Below are 25,365 nucleotides of genomic sequence, written 5' to 3' on the forward strand. Positions count from 1 at the left end.
TGAAGACGAGGGGGGAACGCAAAAGAGATTATGAATACATATACGCGGTCGCTACAACGTTAACTATATGGCTATATAAATTGAGCGAAGGTGGTGCTTGGCCACTTAGAGGCGAATGAACTGAAAAGTTTAAAGCCTCTTTAATCCAACATAATAATCATGCTTGGCCACATTCTATCATCGGATGCCAAACAGGAAAGATACCGAGGAGAGATTGTGAACGAAAAAACGTTTGTGCGTTGCTGTTTTTTATCATGTGGTGGATGAATTTGCATAACGCCGATTTCGGTCGCACGCTCTATTGTGCTTGGCTTCATTCTATCGCCGGATGCTATCTTGAGATTGGTTTTCGGCATAACAGATATCGCTGCATTTGCTGGCGATGTATGAGGTGCAATACCGCAAAAGGAAGAGACAGGAGTTTCTAGGGGATGTGGAGCAGGAGAGCCTAATCGCTTATCGAAGTGTGTTAAAAGCGGTGGAAGCATCGCGCTGGATGAAGGAGATGCTATCGCCCTCGATTTGATTGAATGCTAGTTTTTAAACGGTTTTATTTAGCTGTAACATGTTTGTATGCTCGTATGTAATATGTTTGACATTTTTATCTCTGCAGTTATTACAAAACTGCGTATTTCATGATCTTGAAAATCCAAGTTGGCGGCCGCTACAAAATCGCGGAGTACATATTTTCTCAAAGCCCCATTGATATGGGTATCAAATGAAAGGGATTGACTAGTAGAACACAGTTATTTATGAAAAATGCAAATCCAAAATGGCCGCCACCACAAAACGACTTTTAAATTTAATTCAAATTGACCTGTTTGTATGGCTGTAGGGTTATTAAATTTTTCACCATCCCTTTTGACTAATTGATCTGAATTCAGACACACCTTTATCTCTGCTGTCATCATAATACTGCGTATTCCATTATCATGAAAAATCCAATTTGGCCGCCGCTATAAAATTACCTTGGTATGGTCCTACGTCTTTCCGGTTATGTCCCCGACATTACCCACCCGTCTTTTATCACTACATGAGAGTGAAAATGATCAATTTTACGATGAATATGAGTCGCTTTTAATTATTTACTTTTTAACCCCGAAAAACTCAAAAATAACAAACCAACACGGGGTGCATATTTCATTTTGCGATTGACTGTACCTCTCAGACGCCTCCTCCACGACTCTTTCAGGCACTAAAATCCACCTTAATGGGCACCAATCCATTTGCTTTTTGGCTTCCGCTTCAGAAAAACACTTTTTTTGCCGATCTGCATCACTGCACTAATATTCACAGAAACATTCAAAAAAGATATATTATTCAGAGCCATCGAATTCGCACACTTACACTTGGCAGTGCAGCCATGCCTTCCCCGATTTTCTGTAAACAACTTCGAAGTTATCATAAAACTTAAGAATCTCATAAAAAACGCAAGGTGCGAAGTTATTTCCGAAGTAAAAAAAAATGCGAAATCGGTGTTCATTTACAATATTATGAATAGCGAACATTAAATGTCAACAAACGCTCGTTACAGGAATTTCTTTCGATCTGCGTCTAAAACACCCCAATCTAAACGTAATTCTCAAATGCAGATTTATTAATCATCATCTTCATCACTAAATGTTGCTTTCTTGTTTTTTTTTTGTTCCTCATGGGTTCGCTTGTTATTGCATTCACGTGTCCTGCTGTTTGCTTTGCAAAGATGAGTTTTGTTTCTTTTTCTCTGATTTCAAGTTTTACATGTTATTTGTAGCATGATACTTTTACTGTTCGAAAAAAGAACTAGATTTGTGTTTTTCAAAGATTTGTAAGTTGAATGTATTACTTATTGTTGTTTTAAATTTAACTGCTTGTGGATGTGTGTATGAGAGAGAATGTATACTTTAGCTGGAAATTTGTTTTTTTTTGTTTGCTATTCGGAATGCTATTTGAAATGATCTTGCTTAATAACTGTTACCTCTCATACCAATGCTCGATTCATTGGAGCTCATCCCAATGGTTCCTCGATGAAACACCATTCCCATTCTTGCTTGCTCGGTAAGCCGTTTTCACGGTGTTCTTATCTAACTGGTTTTATTATACATTGTTTCAAGTTTAATATGTTATTTCCAGACTGCTCTCAAATTACTTTTAGATTATATGACAATAGCATGTTTCTCTTTTGGTATTATGAAATATTTATGGTTTTACTATGGATGCGCACTCGTTCTTACGAAGCGTTCCTCTAACGACAACCGCGCTTCCCTTCCAACTCCATTTGGTATTCACATTCATTTAGCAACTCATTAACATGCCTTCTATCAAGGGAAAAAATACCAGTGAGCATTCAAACCGAACCTTACGGTATAACCAAGAATAATCGCTCAGTGAAAGGATTGCACATTTGAACAACTAATGAGTACATTCGAACGGTTTGGGGTGTTGGGAATGATGAGGATTGAAAACGATAGGCAACAGTTCTGTGTCTTCCTTCCTGTTCCTGATCTGCAGTCTCTCTCTCGCATCGTAAAAATATAATATCTGCTTCTGTTTTACAAATTTAGTCTATTATGTACAGCAACGACTTACATTCAGCTACGTAATATATGCATATATTGCCTGTTTGTAGTAATATATTGTTAGCTCAGAGTGTGAGGAAAAATGATGAACTGAAAAATGTTTGCAGTCGTGTGTATAGCCCTTCGTGTTATAAATTGAAATGAGCGCTTTCTTATTGTAATACTTTTTTCCAGGGCAGCATCAAACCAAATGTAATAACTTAACCGTTAAGGGTGAGTTTTGAGACACTAAAAATGAGCTGTTGTCCTTATCGCTAGTTTTCCTCCTCTCGCGAAACAGTCTTGAGGAGGAAGTTACATAAGCCAACAAGTATTCTTCTTCCATGGATGTGAGATAACATTATTCTTTGGTGAAATATTTCTGTTGACTATCTGCTGTCTCCCTTACAGGATAAACGCTGCTCTCCGCCTTACTCAATGTAGATGTCCTCGATCGGATATGCTGTTTCTATGAACTTCTGATAGAACCGCTGGAATGCTCGCCTGGAATGTTCCAATTGTAATGTTTATTATAACTAAATAGTGCGTTTTGACGTAGGACTACCACCACTTCAACCACTTCATTTGAAAGATAAAATGTTTACGCGTTATATGCTTGTGACTTTTTAATCCAAAAACTTGTTTCAAAAGCTCAAATCTGCTTTGGTAACGAGCTATTGTAGTCACTAAATCTATATATAATCGGGTACCAGCTCATGTTATTGCTGCTGCAAGATTGATGTGGCAAGGCTAACTTCCTTCATCAAGAAAGCACTGATGAACGGTGCAACCGAGAGCCTGTTTGTGCAAACGAAGGACACTTGTGCGTCGTGTTCGTTCAAGGTTCCCCATAAGGCCAAAAAAAGTCCACCAGAGAGTTGAATGGTACCGCTAAGAAAGTGACCAAGGAAGCGTCAGCATCGAAAAAGACTACCGCTTAAGGGGATAAGGGCTGGACTGTATTGACAGCAGCGTTGCCAATGTTCAGTTTAAACTGGATTTTTCCAGTTTTTTTTCTCTTATTCCAGTCAGTTTCCAGTTAAATCCTGAAATCTTCCAGTTTTTTCAAATATTATCCAGTTTTATCCAGTTTTTTTAATATTTTGGCTTAATTTTTACTGATTTTATGTAAAATGAATTAGCAATGTATAAATATTATCCCTCACTCACCCTTGCTATCCCTGCGTAAACTGCGGAAAGAAGTTTTTCTGAATAGAACCTCAACAAATCGAAGAATAGAAACAGGTTGAGAAACATTATGATGAAAGTTATACTAGCTACGAAAAGAGTATAAAGTTGAAATATTACTACACAATGTACGAATAGATTAAATGATGTGCCAAGAAAAACGAAGGAAGGCAAACATGTAAAGTTTGTATGTGTTACAATAAATATTTTATCTGCTATATAATATAAACTGCTATTAATCTAGGTCATGCGGAGTAATCAAATATATTTTTCAAGTTCCTACAAATTCTTGCACCTTTTTTTTACATGTATTTTCTGTCAAATGTTTCTCCGATCAAAAGAACAAAAGTTTTTGTGACTCGGGTTTTGTTTATTTACCTTTTTGGCTGAACCGGTTTCAATAGTTATACCTAACTGTCATGATTTGAAGCGTTCTTCATCAAATCGTTGATACGGCACAGATTGAAGATGGAAAAACTTTGGGAAATGAGAAAAACAAAGCCTGACATCCGGAATATGTTCATTCAAATGCTATGCATTGATCCTGATTTTCTGTCTTTTGGATGAACTCGAATGAAATAAATGTGGTAATTTGTGTAATTCGTTTTTTTCACTTGTTTTAATGAAAGAAAAAATAATATAATTCTAGCGTTGAGTATCATAAAAACTTAACATTTTGGGAGTAGAAGTTGTGAAATAAATAATACTAAAAATCCTGCCAAAATGTCAGTTGGGCCTAGCATTTATTGATGGAAGAAATGTTGTTAGTTTATTTTTAAGAAAATGTTTTGCCTCTAACATTTTTTAACATTATTCGTGAGTGCGAAAAAGATTACAATGAAGATGGTCAAAATTCACGCTAGAAGAAAAAAAACAGAGGTTTGAGGTCAGGCTCGATGCAGTGATCTATAACCAGAAACCGTGTCTCCATGCACCTCAATTAATCACATTGGCAATCAGATTTGCGACGATACTCTATCAGCGATTTCATGGTCATAGAGCAAAAAATACGAGGTTTTTCAAGTTTTAAAGCAATCATCATCAATAAGCTAGATTGTTATGATTGCAATAGCCTGTTTTCAAAGCATTTTTTAAGCTATTGGAAAAGTGATAGCAAAATTGAAACTTGTTGTTAGAAACTAGGATTTATTTTTCGTTTAATGCAGCTCATTAATGTTTGGTTCTTATAGACTAACAAAACATTGTTTTTTTTAAATTATGTTCCTTTGTTTAGTAGGCGATATTAATAAAAAAATACTAATACACATCAGTCATATTAATACATATTACTTCGCAGTAACGTATTGAAACTCAAGATTACGGGTCATATATTGAGTGCTGCACAAGAAAGACAAACAAACTACTAATACCGATATGTTCCGTTTTTTTTTTCAAAATATAGCGAGGGCAAGGTTAAAATTGATCAATCTTTTATAATGAGTACAAATCGAGACGACCGTACGATGAAACGGTAGAATAAAAGTGGATAAGCGCGGATCGGGACGACCGTATGGAGGACAGAAAGATAATGATGAGCACGTGGATCGGGAAGACCACACAAAACAAAAAAAGATGAATTAAAATTATCTGAATCGAAGTGCAGATCGGGACGACCGTGCAGTAAAAATAAATAGAAGCAGCAAAAAAAAATGAGACTCAAGACAAAAAAAAATAAAATAATGGAAATGTATTGAAAATTAATTTTTATAGACTCAAAAAAATAAGCACAATCATCACATAATTGTTTACTTTTTTTTCAATGATGATCTTCTCGGAATAATAATTATTTTGGAACAAACACCGCCAATAGCAGAACAGAATTTGTTTCGATATTTTGTTAGTTAAACGTCATCAATTAGCTCATACATCCGAAAGGTGGTTCAAAATTTATTTTTTTGAGGAAAGTAAACTGAAACAAAAGCCATATTCGGGGGTCTTCGTAGCCACTTGGTTACGCGTTCGCTTACTAAGCGATCGATCGTGAGTTCAAACTCAGGGCCCACAATTGACCATCTTTGTGTTGTTATAGAATAATAACTACGTCCACGCAACCATCATCAGCTATGGAGATCGATCCACGGTGGAACAAAGATCGATTCCATACAACTGCTCTGCTCTGCAAGAAACATCGGGCTGCTGTTCTATAAATAACCCAACAATGATCAATATCAACTGTCTCCACTGTCCGGTCTGCTGAACAATGGAAGAACAGATAGAATACCCTTACGCCTAAATGGCTACTACAGTGTAATTTACCATAATGTAATGGAACAGAAAATCTAACGCCTAAATGGCTACTACTTCTACTGTGTAATTTACAATTTATAGAAACATAAACATATGTACATGTACACGATAAAAACCCGGCTCCGTTACAGATAAAATGCTAATGAGCCTGATAAATAAATAAATGGGATAAAAAAAGCCACATTAATTTGTTCTCTTCCTCTTTTTTAATTCAATTGTTTTTTTTCGGAGAAGAAAGAAGACCTGGGCCATGGCCAGTACTGGCAACACGGGCATCGTCAGTCTAGTGATCAAGTTGACCGGATACTCGGGACATTTTCCGCCATGTTCTCAGCAGGCAGTCACCGGCTTCGGGCGGTCTCCGATTATTCCGCGGACGCTCATGGGCACACAATTGTGAAAGGACCTTTTCCGCAGTACGATCCACCGACATGGCCACCTATACTGTACGGTGAGGAGGATTCTCAGAACGCACAAGCCACCAACGAAGAGCACATAGCGGTTGCAAGACTTGAAGGTGACAAAAAGGAACTAGCAATGATGGAAATAGACGATCCTTGTTTGCAAACCTCTCTGTACTGATCAGAAAGCCAACCAAACTATCAGCCAATAAAAAGTCGGCAGTCTACGGGGGTTCTTACGTTGATCGCACTTGGTCGAAAAGAATACAAAACAAAATGTATTTCATCACAGCATTATACTATAAATGGAAGACAAAATAAACTGGTCCGTTTCAAGGTAATTTTGAGATCTAAGAAGAACTGGATTTGTTTTGCTGAAAACAAAATCCCTCGTGAGCGGTTTGGAGAAAATTTACCATGGTCAAACACAACGCACAGTGTTTGACCATGGTCAATTTTCTTCAAACCGCTCTCTTCTCTCTGCTTTCTTTGGCGTCGACGTTTTTGGTTTTTGTGCAAGGGTTTCGATGATTCAGTTGATTTTTGATTTGCTACAGCTGCACCGACAGTAACAGGAGCTTTCTAGTTACTTCCCTCCTTCAACTTTAAGTTTTTCGGCAGCGCAAGCTGTTGTCATCTCCCGGTAGCAGCGACACATTATTTACCAGCGGTCTTATCGCTCGACGCCCGCCGGCTATCAATGCCGAGTCGATGAACGCCAAACGAAAAGAGTTGTGTGTGCGGCGGCTGTCTTCAATGGCCAACCCTTCTGCCCTTAAGCGGAAGCCTTTTTCGATGCTGAAGTTTTCGCTGGCCACCTTTCTAGCGGTACCACTTCTCCTCGGTGGATTTTTTCGGACCAGTGCCGTTTGTCTACACACAAACCATTGTTTCTCCAACGTCTTAATTGTGATAATTATCTTCTCGTTCACCGGTGGATGGTTGGCAGATTTTCTCTCTCTTTTAAGCTCCCTCATTGTTCGAAACACACTGAATGCTCCTCCTTCCTCTTATTGTTGGATTATAGAGACTTCCAACTTTTACAGCTCAATCGTCTCTAGCCCTGGGATGGGCCCTTGGGTACAACTCAATCCAAACACCCTTTCACATGCCTTGAAAAAGACAATTCATTGGCGTTCGACGATCCTCAGCAAGTCGAGTCCGCTTTCAGTAACATCAAACGACGCTCTTGAATACTCTTTGTAGGGTTTCTCCTTCCAACGGAGAGCCCTTCAACATAACGCGCACTCCGTCACAGCTACTCACATAGGGCACTCTCTATTGCGATAGCTCTCGCAGTTGTTCATCTTTCAAATCAGGCGATGGCAGCACACTGGTCGGTATTCCACTTTCGCTGCAGCTTAGACATGATTTGTGTGAATGCGCTGTTCACGGCATTCCAGATGCTCTCGTCGCGACATATTTCATCCACAATATTCTCCACATGTAGAACAGAAAGCCTATCGCGCCTCGCGGTGGATCCGAGACAGACAAAACCGACGTGTTTCGGTGTTTCCTCCGAGTCTCCACACTCCAGACAGAGGGGAATCATTGCGTGCCCGAACCGATGTGAATATTGCCAAAAGCAATCGTATTCAGACAGGAACTGCGTCAAGTAAAATTCACCTCTCCGTGCTTCCTGTTTAGCCAGGTCGATAGTGCCGGTATAAGACTATACGTATAAGACATCTATCGTTCTCCGCCGTATCCCATTCCTGCTGCCATTTGTCCATCAACTCCGCTGTGATCGTTTTCCGAATACCTCTGGTTTTCCTCCGCTTGTAGCATTCGCTGTCTTTCGCCAGAGTAATCCAGATAGGGATCATCCCTGTGATTACATACACAGCTTCTGTCGAGTCGGTCCTATACGTCCTTACAACTCGCATGTCCATGAACCGTAATGTGCTATTCAGTTTCCTCCAATTTCGGTGGGTTTCCAGGCCCGCCGTACCTCATTATCGACGAAGATACACTCACCAAAAGGAGTCTCATGCTGCTGCTTGGGCCAAAGCTACTTGGCATCATCCTAGCCACCACGTTGATGGCATTTACCGCCTTCAAAAATGGAACCTTGTGGAATTCCCGCCGAGATGTTCTTCAGTATCTGTCCCTCGTCTGGGTTGTATACCAGGATCCGATTCTGGAAATAACTCCTCAGTATCAGGTACAGGTAGCCGGGGATATTCAATCTGTGTAGGGACTCGGCGATGATCTCCCAGCAGGCACTATTGAAGGCGTTCTTCACGTTGAAAAAAATCACAGCGCAGTAACGATCATCTCTTCGTTTCTGTTTGAACGAAACCTGTCTTGATAACAGTCCGAATAGCGTCCACTGTCGACTGTTCTTTCCGAAACCCGACCTGCATTTTCGACAATTCATGATCACGCTCCGTGAAATTCACCAATCTTTTGAGAATAATCCTCTTCAAGATCTTTGCTGGAGTATCCAGCAAATAAATTAGCCTATACAATGCTGGATATCCTGGTGGCTTTTCTGGCTTCGGAAGCAGCACTAATTTTATTAGGCACTTCATTAGGGGTACAATGAATTGAAAAAGACAATTCATTCCCGCTCGACGACCGCCGGCAAGCGATGTTTACTCAACAATTATCAAACGGGAAGTGGGTGTACTGAGGAAGGAAGAGCGAGCGCGATATTGATTGTCTATTGGAAATGGCATACAAATTATATCAAACACAAAGGGAGGAAATAGTTTAAGGATTAGTGACAAGCAATTTATTATTTATAGGGTGTGAATGAGAAAGCAGAGAATAAATTTTACACCACTTTTGCGTGATTGCTTGTTTTGCTGAATATTTTGCCTTCACTACATACGAGTTGTCCGACGGCGTTGTGCACAAAGCGAACGACAATCTTGCTTTGCCAGCCGTGTCTTGTATCACCAGCATATTAATTATGATTGAGATGAAATTTCAAGCAGATACCCATATTTATAGATTTTTCTGATTTCAATAATTTGTTGTTGTTGTTGTCTTGAATTATTTATAACTTTTTATAAACTTTTTCTGTTTTTTTGACTCTATCAATAGTTTGCTTTCAAAGCATATAGATCTTAAACGTTTCATCTTTTGAATGAAATAATGATCATGTCACTTCGTTCAGTCGACAAAGAGGTATTAAGGCTTAAAACTCCTTAAAACATTCGTTGAGAATTGATTCAGATGATACTTCAAATTACTGATCACTAAACCAACGGTAGTCCTACGTCAACCATGCGGTTATATCACAGATATAACCCACATCCAGTTCCATCGAGATCACTTACCCAACGGCCTCGGCAACGGGTCGTGTAGATTCCGTGCCTTGGAATACGTGACAAGCGAATCGTTGTACCGTCGGATGCTTCGTGATGAAGCCAATGTAGCGATGATCACGTGGGTGGAACGCGCAGAAGGATACATTCTTCAGCGAGTAGAAATAGTCGATGCATGGCCGTTTGTCCTTCTTGCTCTGAGTGGAGAAAGTTAACATATAAAATTACAGCTAACTAGTGTAAGAAATAATTCTACTCACCCTTGAACGGTCGACCATTCGCAGACCCTGGTCCGAGATTTCCAGTATACAGGCTTGTGCTTTCGGCGATTCGCTTCCGTCGCCAACGATCTTGCGAACCGCCTGGCAAACCACAGCGGTTCCCTTGTGAGCCAACGTTTCCACCGAGCCAAGATACCCGAGCAGATATCGCTCTCGCTTCATCTCCACTGTCGACGGGTCGAAATCGTTGTAGTCCAAATCAACGGCATAGGCCGACGGGAAGATGCCTTGCCTGCCGGTGCGTAGATTAACTCCCTCACACCACAGATCTTCCGCTTCCTTCTGTACGTAGATCGGATCGCCGATTTCAATATCTATCTCGTCGTGATGCCGTGGAACGAACTTGTGCAGTCCGCGATGAGTCGACTCAAGCATCTCGAGCTGGCTGAACGGGACTCCACCGTATGGAGGCGGGAAGGGGGAATTGAGTGGAGAGGCTGCCTGGGGAGCCGGAGGAGACATGCTTTTAAAATCGTTCGGAGAGTGCGCGGTGCTGTGGCCGCTGTCCACATCGCCCAAACTCTGCAGTCGCTCCGAATCCGGACTGGAATCCTCATCCAACAGATAGCTACATTTGAGCGCCAGAAGGGAGTTCTGCTTCATGAAGATCTGATGGGCATTGCTGCAGTTGGATTTCTTAGAAGCACTCAACTCGTCGGCCAGCGACGTCTGACCACTGGATATCAACTGTAACACCGATGCTGGCAATGAGAAAACTAAGCTTTATTAAACATGTCATGTTACGATAAAAGCAAACCCTTCTTACATTTTCTATTCTTCGGAATCTCCGGCAGCTTACGTCGTCGTCGTTCGGATTGTCCTCCAATCCAGGGCAACGAGCTGGTCCGAGACAGAGGCGATGACGATGTGTTGCACAGCGCCTGCTGCAAATCCTGGGCGGTGGTTCCATTTTGTGAATCACCGCCGGGGGCCGTTTTGGTTTCCGATTTCAACGCTCCAAAATTAGTGATCGTCTTCAGTCCATCGCCAATTTCGTCGTCCTCCGCGCTACTGCTACTGATGGTCGAGATGGTTTGGATTATTTGCTGGGTTTTGCTTGGGGTAGCTTTCAGCACCGAATCCGCATCGCTCAACAAGTCCTCGTGATCTGATGCATCGCTGCTCTTGGTCGAGGGAGTGTCCTCATCCAGATCCACATCGGATACCAAACTGTGTGAACAGAAAAAAATGGATATAACGAATTATTGTTATTGAGTTATTGAAAAGCAAATTATGCAGACAGCTGAAGGGTTGTGTGGGGGAGGTTTTGGCACTCAGCGAAAGATTCATGAAATGTTTCAGAGTCGCCGGAAGTGATATGCTTGCTCCGCATGAATAGTGTAAGAGATACGAGCAAAGGTTAACACAAACAGACACCGGAGCAAACTTTTCCTCCTTCATTGTGGTACAATTGCTGCAGAAGTGACCTATTTTTTCGTGCTCCGGGATATTTTAGTGGTCTATTATGTTGTACGTGTGCTGAAGAAGGGGACCGGCGCAGTTACATATAGAAAGAAAGTTGACGTTGAAATGATTGAATTAAAAAGAACGAGCTGTTGAAAAAATAACTACAGGAAAAATGAAACATACAATAGAGGCTTCAGAAAAAAACAATGGAACGGTTGTATTGCTAGCGCTTTCAGTTAACATTACGAGTTGTGTTCGCTGGGGAAACGATTTTGCACATCCTCTGAATTTTTCGCTCGATTCATGTAAGGAAGTACTCGGAATACAAGCTGCGTTGTAGAATAGATATCGGACGAATTCTATTCTGAATAAAAATCTTTTACCGATTGTTTTCTATTTAAATTTCATGGAAACCTATGCTGACCAAACAGTTTAAGAATAAAAACGGAACATAATCTAAAAAATAAACAGAAAGCTGATTTTGGACCAATCTTATTGAATGAATAAAACCTAGTTTGCATCCTTTGCATCCATCCATCCTTTGAATGAATAAAAGCGTTAATGAAACCAAACAATGCATCATTCTTGGATGTACCTGTTTTGTTCTCTTAACGAATTTTATTCATTATTCGCTATGGAGAAACTTTTCGAAAGATTTTTATTTTATATTTTTCATGATTTTGGGAAATTGGATCATAAAAATTATCGCATTCTAGACCGATGTTCTGTTCGACAGCTTTTGTAGCTTTCATTGTTTAAACATTTAGTCTTGACTTTTTCGTTGTGCACATATTGTTCATCGCAGAAAAATTCTTCCAATTGGTGCTACCCCAGGCAGACACGAAATAATTAGTAAGCTTCACTAATTCTTTACATTCTAGAAGGTTATTTTCCATTTCTGAAAATGTTTACAGATTGTTAGTTCCACCTCTGTATCCCATTAATTTAGTTAATCATTGTCCACTCATCAAATAGAATGTTTTCATCTATCTGAAAAGATATTTTCACTAATACTACTTTGAACATCCAGTCACTCAGGAACGGATTTTAACCCATTAAAGATCAAACTTTAAAATTTATTTTGACGTAGGACTACGTCTTTCATTTCTATACTGGTGTGTAAGTTTAAAGTTTTAAGAACGAGAGCGTTAAGCGAAAAAAAAAAGTAAATATGTTGTCACTCAGAATATTACCTGTTTCCGCTACTTGTCACAAGAGTGGCTGCAATTCTTCTCTCATTGATTATGTGATAGGTAACTGTACGACCAACGTTAATAATATCTACCAATCCTCTGATGCGGGAATCAGCGACCATGATCTTATATGTTTCGATTTCAGAACAAAAGTTCCACATAAAATGAGTGAGACGTACTACACGAGAGAATTTCTTAAAATAAACTTTGATACCTTCGTTACAGATTTGCAAAACTGCAACTTGAACCTCATTTATACCTGTGTCGATGTTAACACTAAATTGCGGATGCTGAATAATGAACTTTTATCAATCATTGACAGACATGCCCCTCTTAAAGAAAAAGTAATTATTGATCCGACCGCCCCTTGGATTAATTCACAAGTTACCCATCTTTTCAATAAGCGATCAATTGCTTGGGATAAATGGATAGAAGTAAATCAAACAAATTTCCAGGTCGGTTTTGATGAAATTTTAACAGAACTCAATCTCGCCACTTGTGAGGCAATCGGTTATGATCAAATCAGCCTAACGATACTGAAGAAAGCATCTGATGTGCTTCTCCCCGTATACACAGATATTTTCAATTGCATAATTACTAAATCTACATTCCCAGAAGCATGGAAAATCGCTCGCATTGTTCCAATTGCCAAAAACGAGAACCCTACCGAAAACAAAGATTTTAGACCAATTAGCATACTGCCTGCTTTATCTAAAATCTTCGAAAGTCTCCTATGCAAACAACTTAACGAATATTTGCTTAGGAATAACTTATTATGTCCTCTTCAGTCGGGATATCGTAAAAAATGCAGCACAACAACATCACTAATAAAAATTGAAGACGACATAAGATGCGCACTCGACGAGAAGCAAGTTGTAGTTCTGGCCCTCCTCGATTTTAGTAAGGCTTTTGTCTCATAATTACAAATTGCTTTGTTGGGAATTTAAAATCTTTTTTTTATTTGTTTTAAATTTTTAAAAGTCGTCTCTCTTATCTAACGGAACGTTCACAATTTGTTGAATTTAAGAACAAGAGATCTTCATGTGGTTCTGTCAGTTGTGGAGTTCCCCAGGGCTCTATTCTTGGACCACTTCTATTTTGAATGTTCATTAATGACATTCCGAATGAGTTGAACTACTGTAGATATTATTAATATGCTGACGATTTTCAACTCTATTGTTCTGGTATGCCCGAAAACCTAATCGATATTGTTGAAAAAATTAATAATGATATAGAGAAAATTATAAACTGGAGTAACAAGAATGGAACTAAATTAAATGCCAAGAAAACTCATTCGATAATTTTCAAGACTCCTTTCGCAACAGTCTGTAACCCACCACTAATAAAGGTAGACCAGGTATTGATTCCTTTTTCGAGAATGGTCAAGAATCTGGGAATTTTAATGGATTGTCACCTCGATTGGAGAGCTCAGGTTAACGACACTTGCAAAAAGATTTTTTTCGGCCTTCACTCATTAGTTTTACTGCAAGACTCTACACCAGAACGAATCCGACTCCAATTAGCCAAATCTTTACTTACACCGTTTTTCAACTACGCAGATGTTTTATATTCTTCATTTTCTGCATTCAAATGATTATGTAGTCAATACTTCGAAGGAACTAATCATCATATTAGTGTAGTGTATACTTTGAGAACCATTAAGTTATTTAAACTATGCTTTGGTTTTATACAAATAAATACAACCACAACAATTGAAGTATATAGTGTAGAATACAATAACTATCTTCATTTATAGGACTGACCATTAGAACTTTATTGTTGTGTTCAGGCGCGCAATATTCAAAAAACTAAAATTGCAGGGTTTCTTAACTATACAACCAGATGGAAAAACTCTCACTTCTCCACAAAATGAACACATAAATTACAATGAGTTTCTAATTTGTAGATCATCTTTAGTTCTCAATCAGTTCAAATTACCTACTCGGAGTGTTTTCGATCAAGCTGCGCCATGTTGTAGTGTGTATTTGGTTCTACGCAGAGGATACTGCTCGTTTAAGCTCTTCAAATCACCCATACTGCTTGCAAGCTGCATCTACTATTCGTTCTATCACTGCTCATCAGTTTTTGATAGGGTTTTGATTTGTTAAACAAGCTGACCAGTCCAGAATCTGAAGTCCCATTCAAGAAACCATGCCATGACATTCCGGATTTTATGGATTGATGCCAAATTATCCAATTATCACATTGTTTTTGATGCAACAACAGCAGTAAATGATTCTGAAGTACAGTAGAACCCCGATTATCCTAGATCACCGCGTATAACGAAAATCGCGGATAACGCAATAAAGGGCTAAAAACAAACACGAAAAAAAGACATTTTAGCAAAAAAAAAATTTTTTTTTTGAAAAATATGTTTAATCAATACAGAAATTGTTGAACTATCAATCTGTGAAGTCGTTTACATCAGTGATCAGATAATGTGAAAGCCATGACCAAAACAAAAGAGCAAGACTCTACCACTCACGGACAAATTTCGGGACGGTTTATAGAATTTTTTTTTATCTGCACCGGATAATCAAGATTCTACTGTACTTCGTTGCACTTCTGACCTTCCTGATTTTTCAGGATTTCTTAGACTTTTTGACACGTTCCCTGATATCCTGACAAACATTCAATTTTGCCTGATTTTTCTGAAATGATCCTGATTTTCCCTGATTTTGTACTTTTTACTTTATCAGAATGAAAATAATCCGTAATACGAATTTTTCCTGGTTGGAAATGAGAATTGTCAAAACAGCCTACATAAAAAAGGTCTCCAGTGCGCACTTGTATAATTTTTAATCTTTTTTTGTTTATTATCTATATGTTCCGAAGCGATTCTCTTTATCGAAGATACCCTGTCGACATTGCTTAAAGTTGAAGTTGGCGTGAAAAAAAGATACTCTATTAAATTAGCACACCAAAAGGCAATTTCAAATCGTTATATTTTGTATGAAAATAATTACTTGTTGTTTTTTGAATACTTGAAACACGTAGTTCTCATTCTTACTATACAAGTGTGGCGTTAAATTTCCTGATATTTTCACAAAAAAAACTCATCATTAGCATAAGCTTTCGAAATTGATCTCGAAACTGAACTTATTCATTATTCTCGAATCTACTACAACTAAAGGAACTAAAGGAACTTCCAAAATTAGCCAATGCGATAGCCGTCGTGTACCATCAGAGCAACGCCAAACTTCATGTATCTATGACAACACGACAATATATTTTGGAGTCTGGCTGGAATGTGCTATCCCACCAGCTACACTAATCGGGTATTGCACCTTCAGATTATCACAGGTAAAGGTCCCTGCGAAATTCTCTCAAACAAACGAACTTGGACACTATGGACAGAATAGAAAATATCTTTCTTTTATAAATAAAACAGTTTCCGGCGAGAAAGCAAACATATTCTGGGAGGCTGAATTTTTTAAGGTGTGTGAAAGATGGCGAAAGATCGTGGAACTGCACATAAATTTGAATAAATGTATGTCTACCTATAAAAATCATTTGTTTGTGTTTGCAAAAATCGGTTCGAACTTTCCGGACAACACAATATGCGCATCCTGATTTTCCCTGATTTTTATTTTCATTCACCCTGATTATTGAAAATAATAGTTGGCAACCCTGCTTCTGACTTTTCATTCGTGTTGGCGGTAAGCCTAATCCAGGCCTTTTTGAGAAAATTCCCCCCAAACCATAAGAATCCCTTCTCCAAAGCTGCGGGTCTGAAAACTAATATGAAAGCCAATTCCATGAGTTTCACTATACCAGGAGAATTTCTCTGGTGAAAATAAATTCAACTTGAATAGAATTCCTTTATACTGGAAGGATTTACGTAACCTGTCATGTAATTTTTCAACTCGTAACTTTGCAGGCGGCAGTTTGATGATTTGAGGAAAATATTCTCAAAAAGGCCTGGTTCAGATAGCTTTTCATCAACACGAATGCACAGTCAGAAGTACAATGAAGTACTTCAGAATCATTTACTTCTGTTTTTACATTAAAAATACGGTGATACTTAGGTAATTTAGCATCAATTCATAAAATCCGGAAAGTCATTTGTATGATTTGATGAATAGGAGTTTCAGATTCTGGACTGGTCACTTGTTTACCAGATGAAAATCCTCTCAAGAATTTATGAAGAGTGATAGTACGAATAGTAGATGCAGCTTACAAGCAGTATGAGTGGTTTGAGGAGCTTCAACGAGCAGTATCCTCTGTGTAGAACGAGTACACACTATAGCTTGGTCGAAACCACCCCGAGTTTGATATTTGAACTAATTGAGAACTAAAGATGACCTACGAAATATAAACCTATTGTAATTCATGAGATATTGACGTTAAGTTTGTAAAGAAGTGATAGTTTTTCTATCTGGTTCTATGCTCATAAAACACTAGAATATTAGTTTTTTTAGTTTTTCGCGCGAGTTTTATAAATGAAGATGGTTATTGTGTTCTATAGTATATACTTCAATTCAACCGACTTCTTACATATCTCTGGAAACTCAGAAAAAAGAGATGTTCTATAATTATGAAACGCAGTGTAGTAAGCATTAATGAATACTGGATGGGTGCAAAGACCTAATTCAGTGTTCCCTTCAAAGTGATTGAATTTAATCGCATCGAATGGGAAGAAGGTGATCCTAAATCAAATCCAGGATCACTCATGTTTTATACCGGTGGGTCTAAAATTGATAAATTTACAGTAGCTTACTGAAACAGGGATCAAAATATCAGTTCCAGTGGGATAGTGGTTCACAGTTTTTGAAGTAGACATACATGCTATTTTAGCATGTAAAAATATTTGTTTGACTAGAAAATACAGGTATTCCAATATCTGTATCTTCTCATATAGCCAAACAGCTTTTAATGCGTTTGAGGCATACACATGTCAATCGAAGCTAGTTTGGGAATATAACAAACAGCTGCAACTAACGATAGTTATTTTGCATCTCCCAGAGCGCGAAGAAGTTGAACATCGTGAGGCACTTCGTGTCCGCCGGAAATAGTCGATTCGGCCGTTACAACATCTTCAATCCTCAGTAGAATGGCGAAAGCGTCGAAAGGAAGCCTGGCTCTGATCGTCCGACATTGCTGGACCCCCGTAAAGTGCAGCAGAAGCTGAAAAGGCAGACTGAAAGCAAGGTTGCCTCTTCGTCCCGCGCCTTGGGTCGGGAGGTCAAGGCAACCGGTCAAACTGTGAACAATTACATGGACTAAAATGGACATTTTTATGCGAGAGCGTTAGTATAGGCCGACCGTATCTAAGCAGTAGACAATAAACCAGAAAAAGCGGTTGAAGATAGACGTTTTACCGAGGTCCGCCAACCGTCCCAAAGTCTCCCAGCTGCGACCGACAGAAAATTGCTGGGCGTACCAAAAACGAAGGATCTACTACTCCAAGCCATTAAACCATTTCAGGGTCCCCGGAACTTTTTACTAAAGAGTTATTTCTGAAATTTCGACGCATTCGCGAATAATATACGAAATGATAAACCAACAAATTTAAAAAAAAAATGCGTAGTCGTACGTCTTAAGCGGTCGTGTCTCGGGAATTTTTAGCAAAACTTGACGAATTGTCTCCAGGGAACCTTTTAAATTCAGAGATTGCTTTATTTGCATAAACGGTTTTGAGGTGTCTAAAGCTGTTCTAACTATTTCTCGCTTATTCCGGTTAGAGAGCTTCGATTTCCGTGGAGTTCTCTTCTTCTTACCGTATCCTTGAGGATTCGTCAAATAATTGAGCACTACTTGATGGGATCGTCCAATCCGACGAGCAATTTCTCTGATACCAACATTTTCTTGGTGAAATGCATCGATTTGTACTTTTCTCTCTTCGTAAGCACTTTTCCCTTCGGAATTTCCAGATTTATTGATCAAAACAACTAAAACAACGGAAAATGTAACTGGTCTTATACAAACTTGACACTTGAACAATACAAAAACATTTGTTTAAGCTCAGCACTTGCACACACACATATAAAAATCATACAGTGTAAGGTAGTCACCAATACCAATACACTAGAATATAAATTGAAGCATTGTTTGTTTGCAATGACACAAAACAGCAAGATAATCACCTGGTCTTATAGAAGTTGGACAGAGTGCAGCTGTTTCGTCGTTAGCTAAAAAGCTGCAGACCGGTTGGCTTGGGTTGGTCAGAATTAGATGTTGTTTTGAACCGGATTCGTAGTTGAGATGGATCTTGCTTCAATGTCAAGTTCTCCCGATGTTTAGCAGTGGATACATTCTGTTGCTATATTATTTATCACGAATGGATTAATCTGTGCCAAAACCACGACGTTTTTCGCGCAAATATAAATGAGCAACAACAAAACCAGTGGAGAAACACCAGTTCATACACTGATATTAATCTGCTACTTCATTTTAGAGATCTTTGCTTGAAAATAGAGATCAAGTCTCTAGGAAGAGTCCAATTACCAACCCTGTCAATTTGAACAAGATTTTGAACGTTTATGAGTAATTTTTGTTATCATTTGATTTTTTTTCAAAAGCTCAAAAACTGCTTTGAAACTATTGGATTCATACGAATTTTAAAAAAATTAAAAAAGAACAAGAATGAGTTATGTATCAGCCATCTCCAGCTGCTTTTACAAAACCACGCAAACCCATTATTCCTTTCCAGAGCCTTAGTGGCATACTATATTATTTAATACATTTTGATGCGTTCTAGAATATAGGATATTATTTTTAATAAGAAGCGAATTGATTATTTTATTTTTTTTGCCAAAGGGAGCTTGTGTGAATTTTGGAATGTGTACTACCTGGTGATTTAGATCATCTTTTGAGATATATTGGGTTTCGTCTTTATTGGCAGTGGAACTTCGCCGTCCCAACATAGTATTGCTTGCGTAATTTTTATTAGTACTTCGTTGAAATTTCTATGCTAATTAATACGCCTTGAAAGTATTCTAAGTGGCAAGCTAAAGAATACGCGTGACCGCAGTGCAAGTTGGAAGAAATTTCTTTGACGAAAAATGCCCTGGCCAGAACGGGAATCGAACCCGAACACCCGGTGTAACATGTGCGTGACGGTGGGACGCTAACCACTCGACCACGGGAGCTGAGGGTTTAAACTTTATCAACTCATTAATCTCTAGCCTTAAGAAAGATAATTTGGAAACAGACATTTCCCCCCCTCCCCCTCTCTAAAGGGGGGCTGCCATACAAATGAAACACAAATTTCTAAATAACTCGCAATCTAATCAAGCAAATGAAGCCAAATTTGGCATGTGAAAGTTTTAGGGGGCAGGAAACGTTTGTATGGTGAATAGCAAGGATGTACATATAGAGGGGGAGCAGTAGGCGTAGTGTATCTGTATTGGCAAGCCAAATATCGTGTCGTAATTATTTGCATTCAATATGGAATGCATATGGAAGAAACAAACCGATGTTGAAAGTACTTACGGTTGCATGATAATTTGTGCCAAAATTCTGATGAAATCATTCAACTGGTTGTTTTTTAACAGATGACAATTATATCGTGGCTTATTTCGATTATTCATCTTATCCATTATATTGCGGCTTATTTCGATTATTCGTCTGACATACAAATGAAGCATAAATTTCTACATAACTCACGAACTAATCAAGCAAACAAAACCAAATTTGGCTTGTGAAGGTTTTAGGGTGCAATAAATGTTTCTATGGTGGTAAGACACTCCTCCCTCTGCTTCAAACATATACCAAATTTGGAATGTGGAGGTTTTAGGAGGCAATAAACGTTTTCAAGGTGGTTTGACACTCTCTACACTTCTCTACAAAAGGAGGGGGAGGTTTGAATAACACGAGAACTAATCAAGCAAATGGATCCAAATTTGGAATATGATACTTTTTGAATATGAGAAATGTATATATGATGGTATGACACCCCTCTCCTTTGGAATGAAGAGGGGATCCCATGAAAATAATACACATATTTCCACCAAACATATTTCGACATGAAAATTGAAAATTTTTAGAAAAATCTGAAGGAAAATGGGAAAATTCGGAAAATTCAGTTATGCCTATGTTCTACAATTACGTAGTAACAAGTTTTGTTAGTCCATTTGATGTTTGCGCTAACGAAATTGATCTTTGTTCGAAAGTGGAAATTGATTTTAATGTGATAAAACGCACTGTCATATCATCTTCTATCTATATAAAAAAATTGATCGCCGAATGTGTTGTTGAGAGCAAAACATGAGAAATGAATTGTACGATTTAAGGTTGTTTTCATTCTATAATATTTTCTGTATCAAACATTTATTCCATGTAACGGAGAAACATGTTATTTGCAAGTGGTCGAAAAATCTTGAACGAGAACTGTGTCTGAAAATAATCTGATATCATAATGATGAGTTTTGGTGGAAAGACTAGGAATTTTCTAGTAAAAGGTAATTTTAAAGGTTAGACTAGAAGTTCAATCAATGAACAGTTTTGCGATTGGACCCACGAACGAGCGCTTAGTAAGAAAACGTAAATGTGATAACGAAACATAAATTTTGGGCGGGACGAAGTTTGCCGGGTCACCTAGTAACTATATAAATAAAAACGGATTTGGATATCCGTTTTTATTTATATAGTTACTAGCTGACCCGGCTACCTTCGTCTCGCCCAAAATGTTGTGTTGTGTAATGTGTAAAAAATGTGTAAGCTCAAAGCTCGAGGAATCAATCGTCCGATTTGAGATGCCTCCATTTTATTATATTTTCAGTATCAAACAGGTATTCCATGTAACGGAGGAACATGGTCTTTGCAAGTGGTTGAAAAATCATGAACGAGAATTGTGTCTGAAAATAATTTTATATTATTATGACGAGTTTTGGTAGAAGTACTAGGAAATTTATGGTAAAAGGAATTAGTAGAGGTTCGATTAGAAGATCAATCAAATAACAGTTCTGCGATTGGACCCATGAACGTTAGCTTAGAAAGGAAACGTGAATGTTTGACGGTATTGATAGCAAAAAATCTTTTTGACGTAGGACTACGTCTAACCGGAAGATATAGGGGGTGAAATGGAAATCAGGGCCTGAACAAGTAGGAAAAAATGCAAGATTTGGAACGCTTATAACTCGAGCATTTCTCAATAGATCGCAAAGGTTTTTGCATCAATTGATAGGAAATATATCTACGCATCTATCATAACGAATAACATTTCATTTTTCTTGAGATAAATAATTGAATAATTGTGAAATATCAAGCATTGTCCAAATGCTCTATGTGCTCATTTTTGATTGGTCCATTTTGTGCTCCTCAAATCGTACCGACCAAAACGGGCAACCAGAGCAGCAGCGAAATAGAATGAAGCACGATTGGAAAGGAAAAAGAAAAAAATGAACGAAACATTGGTCGCAGTCTCACACATGCGTAATTCTTGAGCCAGCCAGTCAGCTTAAAAATCCCCGCTCCGCTGCCGTAACGATCATTCTTTGTGTGGACACTGACTGGACAACATCGTTGCTGGACGAGCTGGACGGCGAGGGATCGAGTGCCTTTCTCAAGGTAAGAGGGCGGAGGTGGTAGCGCTGGAGTAGAGTAGAGTAGAGTTTTCAAAGGGCCTTTCTCAAGGCTAGAGACGAATGAACTGCAAAAGTTTAAAGTCTCTATAATACAATACCTTCCTTCCTTCTGTAACGATCATTCTCATTCAAACCGTACACCACATCGGTTCGCATCACAACACATCAACAAACCAACCCAAGCAGCCATGTCTGGGCATGGTAAAGGAGGAAAAGTGAAGGGAAAGGCAAAATCCCGCTCGAACCGTGTTGATCTGGAGTTCCCCGCAAGGGTAGCTAGGCCGAGCGCGTTAGTACCAGTGCACCAGTCCACCTAGCCGGCGTTATATAGTTTCGGCCGCCGAAGTGATCGAGTTAGCTGGCAAAGCTGCTCGCGACGATAAGAAAACCCGCATTCGGAACAGAACACATTCGGTTAGGTGGACATCAAGACAACAGGCAGTTGCAGCGAGTGGCAAGCGCAATCGCAAAACGGCACCAGGTAGCAGAAGAAAAAAGTTTGTTCTTTATACAAACTGCTTTGGTGGCAAATCCAGAACAAGGCGGCATCGAGGGCGTTCGAAATGGTTTTTTTCAAAACCACGAGTACTAAGTTTTCTAAATTGGAACCATTCCATAAAACAAGGCGCTTTTCAGGGTCATTAAACCTTCCAAAAAAGAGTTTATGAAATACAGTTCAATGCTTTCTAAAACATTATCCAAAATAATAATAAAACACAAATTGATTTTTTCATAATTTGTTTGCCAGGATCTGATGAGTATGTGAATTTGGCAGTTGTTCTGAGCTTATTGATAGTTGGGGACTTTCCTGATTATTAAGTTTTCACCAATTCTTAAATTGTTTCCAGATTGAAAGTACAGTAATTTACAATTAGTTCGACATTTAGCTAATTGGACGGACATGTAATGCGACTTATTTAGTTGGACATTTTTGTAAACATAGATATAATCCATTTTTCAGGTAGATAGGTAGGTATTCACGAAGGAGAAGAAAATAAAACAATATATTTAAAATATATATTTAACAAAAGCTGTCCCCTTTGTATAGTCCTACGTCACTCCGGTTATGTCCCCGACATTACCGTCTTTTGGGCGGAACGAAATTTATCGTGTCAGCTAGTAAATTATAAATAATATCCTTTTGGATTGATCGATTCCAAAACAATATATTGATTGTACACAATATGATGAAAAATGAATCATATTCCACATTGTTTGATCTCAAGCCATCTGAGGAGTCTAAAAAATCTATTTATTGATATCATATAACTCTTAGAGGCGAATGAACTGAAAAGTTTAAATCCTCTTAAATCCAAAAAGAAGAAGAAGATATCAAACTCTAGTACTGACTAGAAAACAGATGAAACATTATATCACATTGAGGTCACTATATTGATTAGATGATGTTATTATTTTTCATGGGTATCACGTTTTCTCCATTCAAAAGATATGGCAGAATATGCACTCTGAAGATAGAGACACATTTCGTCTTACTGAGGCCTGTCGCAACCAACAACCACAGCAAATGCAATACAGAAAACAGATCACTGTTTATGATTTGACATCCAAATAATTTATTTAAATAATCGCTTAGAGGCGAATGAACTGAAAAGTTTAAAGCCTCTTAAAAACAAAGAAAGAAGAAGAAGAATAATCGCTCCGAACACAACGTTTTTTGGAGATAGCGAAACGATAAATAAGACATAGTATTGATCCTTGATGACATCATCATGGTCCATCGACAGTTTCTTTCATCACGTATCTTCCCAGCGCCTTAGATGCTATCTTCTGATTGCTTTCGACTCTATCGATGCACACTAATCGAGATAAAATGTTGATTTGCATCAGCAACAGCTGCCAGCGCATTGATTTTGTGGTGAGACACTATCTTCCACCGGAACTTTTTGCTACCTTTACAGCACTTGATATTGAAACCCATTCTCGAACGACCATCACCGGAAGGTTTTTGTTGTTTTATCGCCTTGTCGTGCGTGCCGTAAATCGAAATGAGTAGTTTCAACAGGACAGGGATACGGTACTTCCTATGCGCTATACCTGCCGGGCATGGTTATTTGATATTTATGAGATTATCTTTGCATGTTGTCTTGTCGGAGAGGGGTTCTTTTACCTTCGAGAAAGGCAGTCTTATTCATGCTTTTCGCAGTTATGGTGCTGCAGTTTGCAGTCGAACGATACTGAATGATATATTCCAATAGGATTGGAATATTTGAAAACTCATAACAATGAGATGTGTCGTACATTATTTCGTCACGAGACCTAATGATCACATCTTTTTCTTGGAACTTCTACCTAATATTGTCCTGATTGTTTCTCCTTTAAACACTAGCAACACTTCATCCATTTTCCCTTGCGAAAAAATGTCACACAAACCAGCCCACACGACCGCGAGTGGGTGGGGAGCCCACTTGGCAAGGAACCAAAAAGGAAAACTACTTACGAATAGAAGGGTACTGGTGTCTTGCTGTAGGTCGGTAATTTATCCAAATTCTGGCGAAATTCCTCGAAATCCGCGTCGGCCATCCTCGCGGCAGGATACTCCGTTTCGTTTCACACCGTCACAAATGCGTTTAAGTGCTTTCCACCACAAAATCGCGACACGTATTCAACACATTTGGGAGGAGGGTAGAAAAATCTGTCGATTTTTTCACAACCTTCCCTTGCACGGATAAAACCACATACACACGCACACAAACTATCCCTTGCTCTCTTGCTTTATGGCTGTCAGCCGTAGCAGGAAGGACCACCGTCCTCACAGTGGCAGGTATCCGCACTCACTTCTTCTCTTGTGCACACTCACGGGGAAACTGACGACGGTTCGCTCGTTTGCTATGCCTACGGGTGACTATTCCTGGATATACGCCGAGAAGGGTCCTTTTTCGGAGCCGCTCACACGTTTTCTCTCTGAGTGATTTGAGTGAGCCAGGATTTTCATCAATAACAGCTTCACGTGAGATATAGTTTGGAATGAAGGATTTCGAAACTGCAGACGAGTTCGCCTTTGTAACTGCAAATAAAGTGTTTTGCAAGAAAATAACCCAAATTCGCTTTTTGAATTAATTTCAATGTGCGATTTGTTATCTCGTATATTTATCGAAGGACAGCACTATTCACGTCTCTCGTTTGTGTTAACTTTAATTAACTAAATGCACCGGGAGACGAGGAACTCTCCGTTGCTTCGTGTTGCATGAGACACGAGGCGCCTTTCGATATCGATCACCATCAAGTATGAGTAAAGGCGGTTGTGGGTGGCAATTACTCACCAGGCATGCGTCGTCTGAGTCACGAAGG

General features: G+C 38.8%; 1 protein-coding gene across 2 annotated transcripts; it reads right to left on the reverse strand.

The window, feature by feature from the left end:
• Positions 1 to 1,570: 1,570 nt before the first annotated feature.
• LOC129769794 (JNK-interacting protein 1) lies at positions 1,571 to 25,217 on the reverse strand. Of its 2 annotated transcripts, none has more exons than XM_055772263.1 (5): positions 24,515 to 25,217; positions 10,696 to 11,099; positions 9,909 to 10,645; positions 9,661 to 9,845; positions 1,571 to 3,041 (listed from the first exon to the last, which is right to left on the reverse strand). In XM_055772263.1, the coding sequence occupies exons 1-5, from the start codon at positions 24,595 to 24,597 to the stop codon at positions 2,969 to 2,971; spliced, it is 1,482 nt and encodes a 493-aa protein (XP_055628238.1). In that variant the 5' UTR covers positions 24,598 to 25,217; the 3' UTR covers positions 1,571 to 2,968. The 2 variants fall into 2 exon arrangements, with proteins under 2 accessions (XP_055628238.1, XP_055628239.1); XM_055772264.1 differs by having other exon boundaries at positions 9,909 to 10,630; positions 24,515 to 25,215.
• Positions 25,218 to 25,365: the final 148 nt, after the last annotated feature.

The sequence above is a fragment of the Toxorhynchites rutilus genome, chromosome 2 (assembly GCF_029784135.1).
Source record: "Toxorhynchites rutilus septentrionalis strain SRP chromosome 2, ASM2978413v1, whole genome shotgun sequence".
Classification (NCBI taxonomy): Eukaryota; Metazoa; Arthropoda; class Insecta; order Diptera; family Culicidae; genus Toxorhynchites; species Toxorhynchites rutilus.